This window comes from Arachis hypogaea, chromosome 18 (genome assembly GCF_003086295.3).
Source record: "Arachis hypogaea cultivar Tifrunner chromosome 18, arahy.Tifrunner.gnm2.J5K5, whole genome shotgun sequence".
NCBI classification, from domain to species: Eukaryota; Viridiplantae; Streptophyta; class Magnoliopsida; order Fabales; family Fabaceae; genus Arachis; species Arachis hypogaea.
The window spans coordinates 9884353-9896707 of NC_092053.1; the positions used below are offsets into that span (position 1 = coordinate 9884353).

A 12355-nucleotide genomic window follows, 5' to 3' on the forward strand; every position below is an offset into this window, starting at 1 on the left:
GAGACGATGAAGGCTCAGGCCTTGGTTTTCGCGTCGGACGTGGATGTGTCCGTGATGGGGGCGTTTAGGACTGTCTGTGATGGTCAGATCGTCGATCTTCAGTAGTTTCTTGTATTTCTGTTCTGAGAACTTGTAATTTTCATTGTTAGTATTTTGGCTGTGGCCGTGTGTTGTAACTCTGGATGCTTTATGGTTTTGGTTGATTTATACTTTTTGGGCTGTTATGGCCGTTTTTAACTTATTTTGAGGTGACTCAGGTGCGAGTGTACTTTGGCCGTTTGGGCTTTTCTATTTTTTAAGCCGTTTGTGTGTGTTCCTAATTCGTCATGACTTAGGGTGTTTGGTAGGCCGTTTAGTTGTATGTTGTGGACATCCATTTTTTAGGCCTCGAGGGTGATCAGTCCTCGATGTTCGGCCGCTAGTCGTTTTGCCGTTGTGATAGTATATCGGGGAAATGGGCAAGTGCGTTTTTAAATAAAATTTTATTAAGTTTGGGCCTCGTTAAAACCCTCCGTTTGGGGGAAAAGAGTACCCGAAAACACTACAAGAAAAATAAAATAAGATGATTATACGTGAAAGACATAATTTTTAAGGGGGGGGGTGTGCCAACATGTAATATCGCCGTAAGTTGACGGCATTCCAGGTTCTCGAGATCTTGGTTCCATCGAGTTTTTCAAGCTTGTAGGCTCCTTTTCCGACCACTCCTTTGATTCGGTATGGTCTTTCCCAGTTGGGGGTGAGCTTCCCTTCGCCTGGCGTGGGAGCTCCAATGTCGTTTCATCACAAGACCAGGTCGTCGGGTGAGAAGTCTCTTCGTATCAGGCCATGGTTGTACCTTATCTTGATTTTTTGCTTCAGGGCTAGCTCTCGCATATGGGCTATGGCCCTGACCTCGTCTGTGAGGTCTCGCTCGGCCTCTTCGTCATTGCCTCCGATGGTTTTTCGTGGACTTGGGTCCCCGACCTCGACTGGGATGATGGCTTCTATCCCGTATGTAAGGCGGAAGGGGGTCTCCCCGGTGGAGCTTTGGGGGGTGGTCCGATATGACCAGAGGACCGATCCGAGCTCGTCGGCCCAGAGTCCTTTGGCTTTGTTGAACCGTTTTTTGAGTCCTTTGATTATAATTTTGTTTGCCGATTCCACTTGGCCGTTTGTCTGGGGTGTTCTACCGAGCTGAAGCGTTGGGATATGTGTAGTCCTTCTAGGAATTCCCTGAACTTTTTGTCAGCAAACTGGGTTCCTTGTCAGAAATTACGACTTCCGGGATACCAAATAGAGTTATTATATTTCTCCAAAGGAATTTACGGCATTGAGCTTCCGTGAAAGAGGCCAGGGGTTCGGCTTCGATCCATTTGGTATAATAGTCTACTGCGACTATGATGTATCGGAGTTGTCCCGGGGCTGTCGGAAAGGGACCGACGAGGTCGACGCCCCAAGTTCCGAACGGCCGATCTGCCGTTATGATGCTGAGCTGGTATGGGGCGGCTTTGTGGTAGTCTGAGTGCTTTTGGCATTTGTCGCAGTTCTTGACTGTCTGTATGGAGTCTTTAATGATTGTGGACCAGAAGTATCCGGCTCGGATTATCTTCTGGGCCAAGGTCTTTCCCCCGATATGATGGCCGCAGCAGCCTTCGTGGATTTCATGGAGTATGTACTCCGTGTCCCCGGGCTCGATGCATTTGAGCAGGGGCTACGAGAATCCTCATTTGTATAGTTGTCCTGCTATGATGGTGTAGTTGGCGGCTTCCCTTTTTATCCGATTTGCTTCTTTAGAGTTCTCGGGTTGCATTCCCTTGAGGAGGTATTGTAGGATAAGGAGGGTCCATGATTCCTGGTTAGAGATTGGTAGGACGGTGCCGGTCGTGGCTGATATGGACGGCGTCCTGACGACTTACTGGATTAGCGACCGGTTACCTTGTCCCGGCTTGGTGCTGGCCAATTTCGAGAGGAGGTCCGCCCTAGCATTTCGTTCCCTGAGGACGTGCTGTATGGTTACACAATCGAATTCTTCCTTTAGTTTGTTTACTTTGGTGAGGTATTGTTGGAGCAGGGGTTCTCGTGTTTGGTAGTCTCCGTTGACTTGGGAGCTGACTACCTGTGAGTCGCTGCATACCTCCAAGGTTTTTGCCCTGACTTCATTGGCCAGGGTTAAGCTGGCCAAGAGAGCCTTGTACTCAACTTGGTTGTTTTAGACCGGAAAATCGTACCGGACAGATTGCTCGATTACGATCCCGTTTTGGCTTTCGAGTATCACTTTGGCTCCTCCGCAAGTGATGTTCGATGAGCCGTCTACATGTAACTTCCAAGTTTCGAGGGTGGGATTTCCTGGTGTCATCTCTGCGATGAAGTCTACCATAGCCTGCGCTTTGATTGCATTCCGAGGTTTGAACTTAATTTGGAATTAGGACAGTTTGATGGACCATGCGAGCATTCTCCCCGCTAGGTCGGGTTTTTGCAGGACTTACCTGACCGCTTGGTCAGTTCTGACCGTAACAGGGTGGACCTGGAAATATTGTCGGAGACGTCGGGAGGTCGTGAGGAGTGCGAACGCAAGTTTCTCAAGGCATGAGTAGCGTGTTTCTGTGTTTTGTAAGACTTTGCTTATGAAGTAGATGGGTCGCTGGGCCTTATACTCGTCTTCTCGGATAAGCGCTGCTGCGAGTGCTTCTTCTGTTATGGAGAGGTATAGGTAAAGGATCTCTCCCGTTTGGGGTTTGGCAAGAACCGGGGGTTCCGCTAGGACTTTCTTGAAGTGTTGGAATGCCTTTTCGCATTCTGCTTCCCAGTTGAAGGGGGTTCCTTTCTTCATCAGTTTGAAGAAGGGGATTGCCTTCTGCGCCAATGCCCCTAGAAAATGGGATAGTGCTGTAAGTCGGCCGGTAAGTTTTTGGATGTCTTTGAGATTTTTTGGACTTGTCATTTCGAGGACGGCTCTGCATTTCTCGGGGTTGGCCTCTACCCCGCGTTGCGTGATCATGAAACTGAGGAACTTTCCTGCTTCCATTCCAAAGGTGCATTTTATCGGGTTAAGGCATATTTGGTGTCTCCTTAGGGTGTTCATTATAAGCTCGAGGTCACTGATGAGCTGCTCGCCGGATTTGGTTTTGGCGAGCATGTCATCTTCTAGCTTGGTCCCAGACAGGTTCTGGAATATCTTGTTGACGAGCCTTTGGTAGGTGGTTCCGGCGTTTTTTAGGCCGAAGGACATGACTGTGTAGTAGTACGTGCCGTTGGGAGTGATAAAGGCCGTCTTTTCCTTGTCAGGTCGGTGCATGGGTATCTGGTTGTAACTGGAGTACGCGTCCATGAAGCTGAGGTATTGGTGGCCGGATGCGGCGTTTACCTGTCCGTCGACGTTTGGTAGGGGGAAGGCGTCTTTTGGACAGGCTTTATTTAGGTTCGTGTAGTCGACGCACATCCGTCACTTCCCATTAGCCTTTTTGACTAGCACTACGTTAGCTAGCCAGGTTGTATAGGGCAGTTCCCTGATAAAGCCCACTTTGAGGAGAGCTTTAACCTGTTTTTTGACCTCGGCTGCTCGGTTGGGGACATTTTTCGTCTCCTCTGTGCGACAGGCTTAGCGTTGGGGTCTACGGTTAGTCGGTGTGACATCAGGTCGGGATCTATTCCGGGCATATCGGCGGGTGTAAATGCGAACAAGTCTCTGCTTTGTCTTAGGAGGCGTGAGAGATCTTCTTTAAGGTCGTATGGAAGGTTCTTGTTGATGAAAGTGTACTCTTCCTTGGCTCGCCCTATTTGCAGTTTCTCCATGTTTCCTTCAGGTTCTGGCCTTGGTTGTCCGTCTTGTCGAGCATCCAAGTCAGCTAAGAATATGCCGGCCGCGTTGTGGGATTTCTTTTGCAGGGCTAGGATGGCGTTGTCGCATTCTACCGCGATTTCCCAATCTTCGTGGATGGTTCCGATGGAGCCATCTTTTGCTGTGAACTTCATGAGGAGGTATTTGGTGAAGATGACTGCGGAGAGGTCGTTGATTGTTTTTCTTCTGAGGATGACGTTGTAAGCGGTGGAGTCCTTGAGGACTACGAACTCGGACAGGATTGTCTTCTTTTGGTTTCCGATCCCTATGGTAAGAGGAAGGATGATGGAACCGTCCGGCTTGAGGAAGTTGTCTCCGAGTCCGGTTACTCCATTGTGGTGCGTCTGGAGGTTGGCGTTGCGGAGTCCGAGCTTGTCGAAAGCTCCTCTAAAGAGGATGTTGGAGTCTGCTCCCGTGTCCACCAATATTCTTTTGACTAGCCCGGTTCCAATTTTTGCTGAGATGACGAAGGGGGCGTCTTCTGCCGAGGTGCCGTGGTGGCAATCCTCGGGGGAAAATGTTATTGCTCTATTGGTGGTGGCGGTTGGGTTTTGGTGTCTGATGGCTAGGACCTTGAGATCCTTCTTTAGCGCTGGTTTTGATTTTTCTGGGGTGTCTTTGCCCGTGATGACGTTTACAATGATGGTTGGGTCTATTTCAGGGCTTTCCCTGGGGGCTTGTCTTTGTGTCATTAGGTTACGTCCTTCTCTTTCTGGTGATCTCTCTTTTTCCCTGCATCTTGGTTCCCTAATGATTTTGGTAAACTCGGGGAGTTTGCCGTCTCCAATGGCTTGTTCGAGGGCGTTCTTTAGGTCAAAAAAGTCCTGTGTCGTGTGTCCGTGTCCTCGGTGGTAGTTGCAGTATAGGGTCTTGTTGCCGCCCGTTCTTTTCTTGAGTTGTCAGGCTTTCGGGAGAATACCTCGATCTGCTATTTGGTGGTATATCTCGGTAATCGGGGCCGTCAGAGGCGTGTAGTTAGAGAATTTTTTGACTCTGGGGGGTCGGTTTATGTTTGCTGGTTTGAGGTGTTCTTTCTGGTTTTCTCTTGGTGGGGGGGGGGGTTATGTCGAGGTGTCGTTCCGCCATTTTTTGTGCTGCCGTACTGCCGTTTATTGTCGGATATAACTTAGCTTACTTCCTCGTCGTTTATGTACTCCTTTGCGACGCTCTGGATCTCGTGCATGGTCCACACCGGTCTGGTAGTAAGGTGTTTTCGAAAGTCTTCATTCATGAGTCCGTTAGTTAGGCAAAGGCTTGCGACTGAGTCTGTGAGTCTGTCCACCATTAAACACTCGTCGTTGAAGCGATCGAGGTATTTTCTTGTGGACTCGTCTTGTCTCTGGGTGATTCCCAATAAAATTATGGGGTGTTTAGCTTTTGTGATTCTAGTGGTGAATTGGGCCATGAACCTTCGTGAGATGTCGTGGAAGCCAGTTATGGACCCGTTGGGGAGGGCGTTGAACCATTTAATCGCGGGCCCAGCTAAGGTTACCGGAAAGGCCCTACATCGTACTGCGTTAGTGGCTCCTTCCAGGTTCATCCTGGCCTCGAAGGCCATTAGGTGTTCATGGGGATCATTGGTTCTGTCGTATTTCATATCAGTGGGTTTGTCGAAGCCTTTAGGGAGTTTGGCTTTCAGGACCCTTTCAGTAAAGGGAGTAGCTCTCATTATCACGTGGTCGCTTCTTGTGCGTTTGGTCTCTCGGTGTTGTCGGTCGTTGTCCATGTCATGTTGACGGGGTGGGTCGCGTGAGGTGCTACGATCGTACCTCTTGCCGTGTCGTCGTTCGGGCGTTCTGTCATGTCTGTGATCGCGAGAGACGCTGCGGTTGTTCCTCTTGGCATATCGCCGTTTTGGCGACTTGTCGTGTCTGGTTTCATGGCGAGACCTTGATCTGGAGGTTGCGTGACTTTCGTTTTCGATGTTGTGCTTCCCCTTGGTTGCGACTCGGCCCTCGAGCTCTTGTACTCGGAGGCAGAGGTCTTGGATGATTTGAGCTGCCTTTTCCTCCAGGTTTTCAGGGTGTCGTGCCTCGACAATGACGGGGCTGTTTTCTTTGTCGTGCCCTAAAGTAGTCTGGTGAATAGCGTTCGCTATCCTTCAATGGGGTGTTGCTTCTTGGTGTTCGGGGGTTGGGTTTCTCGTTCGAGAGTTATCATGGTGGCTCGGGGATTGCTCCTCGAAGGTGTCCATCATTCCGCGACGTCGTTGCAAGTCCCCACAGACGGCGCCAATGTACGAGATGTCTCTGGTACGGGTTGAGTGATGGATCGGGAACTTGCGGGTCGAGGCGGATGCCGGATTATTTGACCGGAGCAATGGGGGGTGGTACCTGCAAAGACACTCTAACGCTCAAGTCAGAATAGATCTGAGAGGTAAAAAGTGTGAGGAATGAATGAATACTTGGAAGGACCTGGATCCTCTATTTATAGGTGATGGTGACTATCTTATCTTATATTGGCTAAAATAAGGAAGACGTTTGAATTTGATAGTTGGTTAGAAACTCTAATGTGCCGATTCCGGGCCTTCTAGATAGGCGGAGCGTCTCGGACCTGAGTAGCCGGGTTCCGAGGTCGTTCTGGGTGTAGGATCCGTGGGCCGGATCCGTAACAATACCCAAATAAGTACTTAACCAATTTAATATCGTACACTATTTTTTTTTTACTTTTCAAAATAATTTTTATATACTCATTTCTATATCTATTTTTAAAAATTTTTATTTTTTAATAATATTAAAATATTAACATATTTAATATTATTATACATAATATTAATAATGATTTAAATAGTTATATTTTAGTAATCACATTATATATTTTAATTTTTTAAAGTACATATTATATCTAAATTATTTGTATGTAATGAAAATTATTATAAAAAAGAATAATTAAAATGTTTATTTGAAATTCGACCCTCTATATTAAAATTTTTATATTTGTCCTTATTGCTCTCCAACTCGAATCAGATATGAATAGTGGTGACCCGTTGGGTCGAGTTGTCACTTGGTTAGCCAGATTAAGAACTAGCGTCCAGTGAAAAAAAAAAAAAAATTAGGCGTCCTAAGATCGAATCTAGGCTGGATTATTCTAAGCACAGATATGAACAAAATTATTGGCAGCAACTAGCTATCCCTAGTGTGATTCCTATTCTTTATTTGAAACACATCATTGAAATAGTTTAGGTTTGATGTTTAATTTAGAGGAACAAAGGAAAGAAGATAACCTCCAATTTAGTAGATTGCAATTTGCAAATACTCTTGGCACCTAAATTTCACAAATATTTTTGTCGTTTTTTTTACAAGTATTTTAAAGGCATTCATTTTAACCATAAAAATTGAGTTTATTAATAAATAGTCTCTTAATCATTGATAATTACATTGCGGTACTCAAAAAAAGTATAATAATTCATTTCAGTCTTAAACAATTTTCTTTTTTAATTGGAGATACCGAGATAGTAATATCAAATCATCATCTATCAAACCAATTCTTGCTTCAAGTGCCTTAATTTTCTTTTTTATAATTTTAGTTGAATTTATCAGTATGCATGGAACAAACTTTTGTTATTCCTATTTCTTATTCTTTTACACAATAATCTAATTTAATTTTTGTCGAGAATATCATTTTTACAACTATCCTTGATCCAAATAATCCTAATAGTATCTATTTTTTTTTTAAGGAAAAATGCGCTTACTCAAAAATAAACGAAAGTGCCTATATATGCATCATGGACTCATCCTCATCCATCCTTAAACTAAACCCTGTCGTTTATAATATTATTGGATATGATTGATTATACAGAATTATACAAAATGAGCTTTAATCTGTTGATTTCTTCCTGCTGAATTTAATATAACATTTTGATAACATAGCTCAGCTCTTCTAAGAAGTACGGTTGCACGCGGATCAGATCGGATTGGATATGGCTAAAATTTCGATTCGATCCGCACTAAAATTATCGAATCGAATCCAATATCCGCAGATTTTAAAGTTGGATCCGATCCGATCCGCATATTTGCGGATCAGATCGGATCGGATATCGGATATATCCACAAAACACAAAAATATTTTTAAAAGCTTATTTTTATTAAAAAAAATATCAATAAAATTCATTTTTTCTATTTTTTTGAATATGTTTACTCTTAAAATAATATTAAACATACTTTTCTTGATTAATAAATTAGAATAATACAACATATATGATAATTATTAGTTGAAATAAAACATAAAAAGAATATTTATTTATTTATTTCTTTATTTTTCTGGATACGCGGATATATGGATCGGATATGCGGATACCAACACAAAATCTGCAATTCGATCTGATCTTCACAATTTTCGGATCGAATTTAGATAAATACCGCAGATATGCGAATCGGATCGGATCCATGAACACCCCTACTAAGAAGACACTATTATTTACTCGCTTATGTTAATATTCTTTGGGTATACATTTGCATAAGAAGGGACCGTATATTGTTTTCTAATATCATAATAATACTTCACTTTAGCAAAATATATAAACAGAAAAAATTTAGATCACTAATATATAATCAGAATTTTATTTTTGTTCTCCCATTTTTTTATAAGGAAAGGAGATAGCATATTTAGTTAATTAGTATAGTATTCAGAAAAAATTTAGATCACTAATATTTTTTATACATAACGTGACTCGTATAAAAATAGTTGCATCTTTTATTTGATTTTTGATCTTCCAATAATGTGAATGGGTTAGAACATATTTGTCCAAATAAATAGGAAAATTAAATGTTTACACGTTGAGTGTTAAGTTGAACTTATAATAAATTGCCTAATTAACGTATTCCCTTCGCACATTATATTGCTTTTACATGATACCAATCGAACATACCTATCAATCAATCTACATACTTTATTGTTGGCTAGATCTAACACGTACCTCTTAATATTGTTAAGTAAAATTTGATAAAATAATATAATATTGTAAGGTAAAATAAAGAAATTAGAATAAGAACAAATGACTTGATTAAACCACGTTCATTTTAAGATGTCCTAAATGTTTTAAACCGAAAATTACAACGTCAAAGTCCCAAATCGCGTTTCTATATAAATCGAATTAAATAAATTTGATTTAGTGAAACAGATAGTAAATCGAATCTAAATGATTCGAATTAGATAATAAACGAAGTTCAATTAAAATCGAATCAAATCAATTCGATTTAGAGATGAACGTAGATTCGATTTATGAATGAACGTAAATTGAATGAATTAAATTCGATTTACACATGCAACCAACGTTAGAGTAAATTGAATTTAAATGTTTCGATTTTACAAACCAAGGAGGTACATAAAAACGAGTTGCTATACGAAATTTTGTAGAAGAGTGAGATTCACAATGGCTAGTGATGAGAGTTTTGTAGCTCTCGTGCACTATAGAGGGTCCATTAAGAAGAAAACGCGATCAGGAATTAAGTTCATTGGCAAGGACCCGCTGAGCGTTTTTCTCAAACCTTCGACAAGTTTCGCTGAGTTTAAGAATACTATACTCCAGAGACTAGGACTGCATGGCGTGAAACGGGTGGAGAAGTTGTTCTATCGAATTCTGATTTTCGTGTTACGCGATGACGTAAAGTATGATTCATTCATTATTAGCAGTGACGAAGATTTGCAGGTGATGTTTCATTGTCGCCGTCATTTTCCTGAGGTGAGGACTCCGGAGTTGTTGGCGAAACTGGTGGATGTGGCATCTAGTTCTGGAGGCTCGAACAGGAATATGCACTCCACAAGACATCTAGCCAGCTCTAGTGCATTGCCTGTTGATTAAGGTACTGCAGAATGCCCCGTAAGCACACTTCGGGTTTAGACCGACGTATAGGAGGGTTTGGATGGCCAAACAGAAGGTTGTGGCACAAATTTACGGAGACTGGGAAGATTCGTATAATGAGTTGCCACGATGGTTATTGGGCTTGCAAATCACTATGTCGGGTAGTGTACCTGTGTTGAGGACGAGTCCTGTTCGAGTAGGTGGGCAATTGGATGATTCTACAGCTTATTTCCATCACTTGTTTTGGACATTTCCACCATGTGTTGAGGCATTTCGACATTGCAAGCCGTTGGTTAGTGTGGATTGGACCCACCTATACGAAAAATACGGTAGTACACTGCTTATCGCGATTGCACAGGATGGCAACTCCAACATCATCCCTATTGCTTTTGCACTTGTGGAAGGTGAAAATGCGGAGTCGTGGTCATTCTTTCTATCCCACCTTCGAGCTCATGTGACGCCTCAACCGGGTATACTTGTCATATCAGATAGGCACAATGGGATAAAGGCTGCGTTGGAGGCTCCTGATGGGGGATGGCTTCCGCCTACTGCATATAGGGCGTTCTGCATCCGTCACGTGGCGGCTAATTTTGCCCTGACTTTCAAGGGGAAGGATGCAAGGAGGCTGTTAGTGAATGCTGCATATGCAAAGACAGAGGTCGAATTTCAATACTGGTTTGACATCCTGAGAACGTTTAATCCTACGATGTGCGATTGGGCTAATCGAATTGAGTATGCACATTGGACTCAACATCGGGATGAAGGCCGTAGATTTGGGCACATGACTACAAACATATCTGAGTGTGTGAACTCGATCCTAAAGGGTGTTAGGAACCTTCCGGTGTGTGCATTGGTGAAAGCCACATATGGGCGGTTGGCCGAGCTATTCGTTCGTAAGGGAAAAGCGCCCGAGGCACAGTTAGGCACTGGGCAGCAGTTCAGTCAGCATCAGCTTAAGGCGATCGAGGCCAACCTGAAGGCCTCAAGGTGCTTCACTGTGATGCAGTACGACAGGGACAACTCAAAGTTTACGGTGGCTGAGACCACTCCGACAGGGAGCTTTTCACTTGGCTCATACAGAGTATCCCTCAAGGACCAGACATGTGATTGTGGTTATTTCCAGGCACTTCATTATCCATGCCGACATGCGTGGTCATGCTGTGCATATGCCACGTCGGGCACGGCCTCGTCCATGACCTCTGACTCCACCTCATCCACGACCCTTCCCACCTCGCCTCCCACGTCCCCTCCCCTCCATGATATCAATGGCCTCCTCCAGCCAAATCCACTCACGCTGGCTAGATTGAGTCCCAACACGTTGCCTCCTAGCGACCCTACGGTTGTCCGGAACATCAGGCAGCTGGTCCATGACCAGGACTCGTCCGGGGCCTCGCTCAATCGCCTGAGCTGGTATCGCAGCTGCCCTAGGGTCACCTAGGATGAGCTCAGGCGATAAAAACCTCCTGCCGTGCTGATACCACCAATCAAGGTACTCATGAGAAGGCCCTGTATCAGGTACGATATCAAACTGTAACACGTGCTGCGCCCTGTCGGACCAATGAATGTGCCAACTCTGCAGTGTCAACGGAAACCAACGATCTCCGCCCCTCCCATCCTTTGACATTAGAAAATCTATGTTTAGGGCAACACGTGGCCGACCCTGAACCCCACCAAACTGAGGAAGAACCCGATCTATCGGATGCCACTCAATGGCAGCGAAATAGATCAACGCTGTCGCAGCCCTCCACAAAGTCATATGGCGTTGCTCTAAGATCTCGGGGTGTACCGCCTGCACGACCTCCGCCAGGTTATATGGCATCCATAGAAACTGCGCATTCAAGTTCAAATTGTTAGTCAACATAGACTAATAAATCTACAAATACAACATGAACATGGAAATACACACATCCCCCAGCTGGAGAAAATCAATCCTCAGTCTCCAAATCGCGACACGAGGCCCTTTGTCATTCAATCTCGGCTGATAACCTCCCCATCTGATAACCACAACATTTAGTTAACAATAATTTTAAATGCTAAAAAATGGAAAATAGTTCGCATGGCTAAATAGAGACTACCTTGAGGCCAACGGCCAATGGAAAACATCATATCCGTCTGGCCGGAATCCAGGGAACCTCCAAAAGATCCACGACTGTAGAAGCTGCAGTGGACTAGCCAACTTGACGACATTTCTGTTTGCCACACGGCACATGCACCTGTATAGCCATGACAACGCAGTAGAACCCCAACTATACTGACCCATGCCCTCCAACCTCGCGACGTACGGCAGCCATCGGATGTGGAGGCGGGTACCTGACTTGTCCCCAAAGAGCTACGTCGATATGAGCATCATGATGTACGCACGGGCATACCTCTTAACCGTCTCGTCATCTGCCCCCTGTGGAAGCTCACTAAATGTCTCCTCAAACCATGTTCACTTCACTGTGAACTTGTCGATGCAGTTCGCAGGAGGCAATACCCCGAGCAGCTCCTCAAACCACACCCATGGTGGTCGGCCACCCTTTATAAATCGTGAAAAGTTTGTCAGGCATCCGCTAACATACTAATCGTCAATCGGGAGACCAAGGTGGTACGCTACATCTTGTAGGGTTATCGTGCACTCCCAAAATGGCATGTGGAATGTATGCGTCTCAGGGCGCCATCTTTCTACGAAGGCGCTGACCAACGGCTCGTTCAACCGAAACCAACTCTCGTTCAATCTTGCAAGATGGTATAGACCA

At 44.5% G+C, this 12355-nt stretch overlaps 1 protein-coding gene across 1 annotated transcript; it reads left to right on the forward strand.

Annotated features, from left to right (window-relative positions):
- The first annotated feature begins 9771 nt into the window (after nt 1-9771).
- Nucleotides 9772-10813, forward strand: LOC112769540 (uncharacterized). Its single transcript, XM_025814049.1, has 2 exons — nt 9772-10643; nt 10741-10813. Exons 1-2 carry the CDS (start codon nt 9772-9774, stop codon nt 10811-10813), a joined length of 945 nt encoding a protein of 314 aa, XP_025669834.1.
- The last annotated feature ends 1542 nt before the right edge of the window (nt 10814-12355 follow it).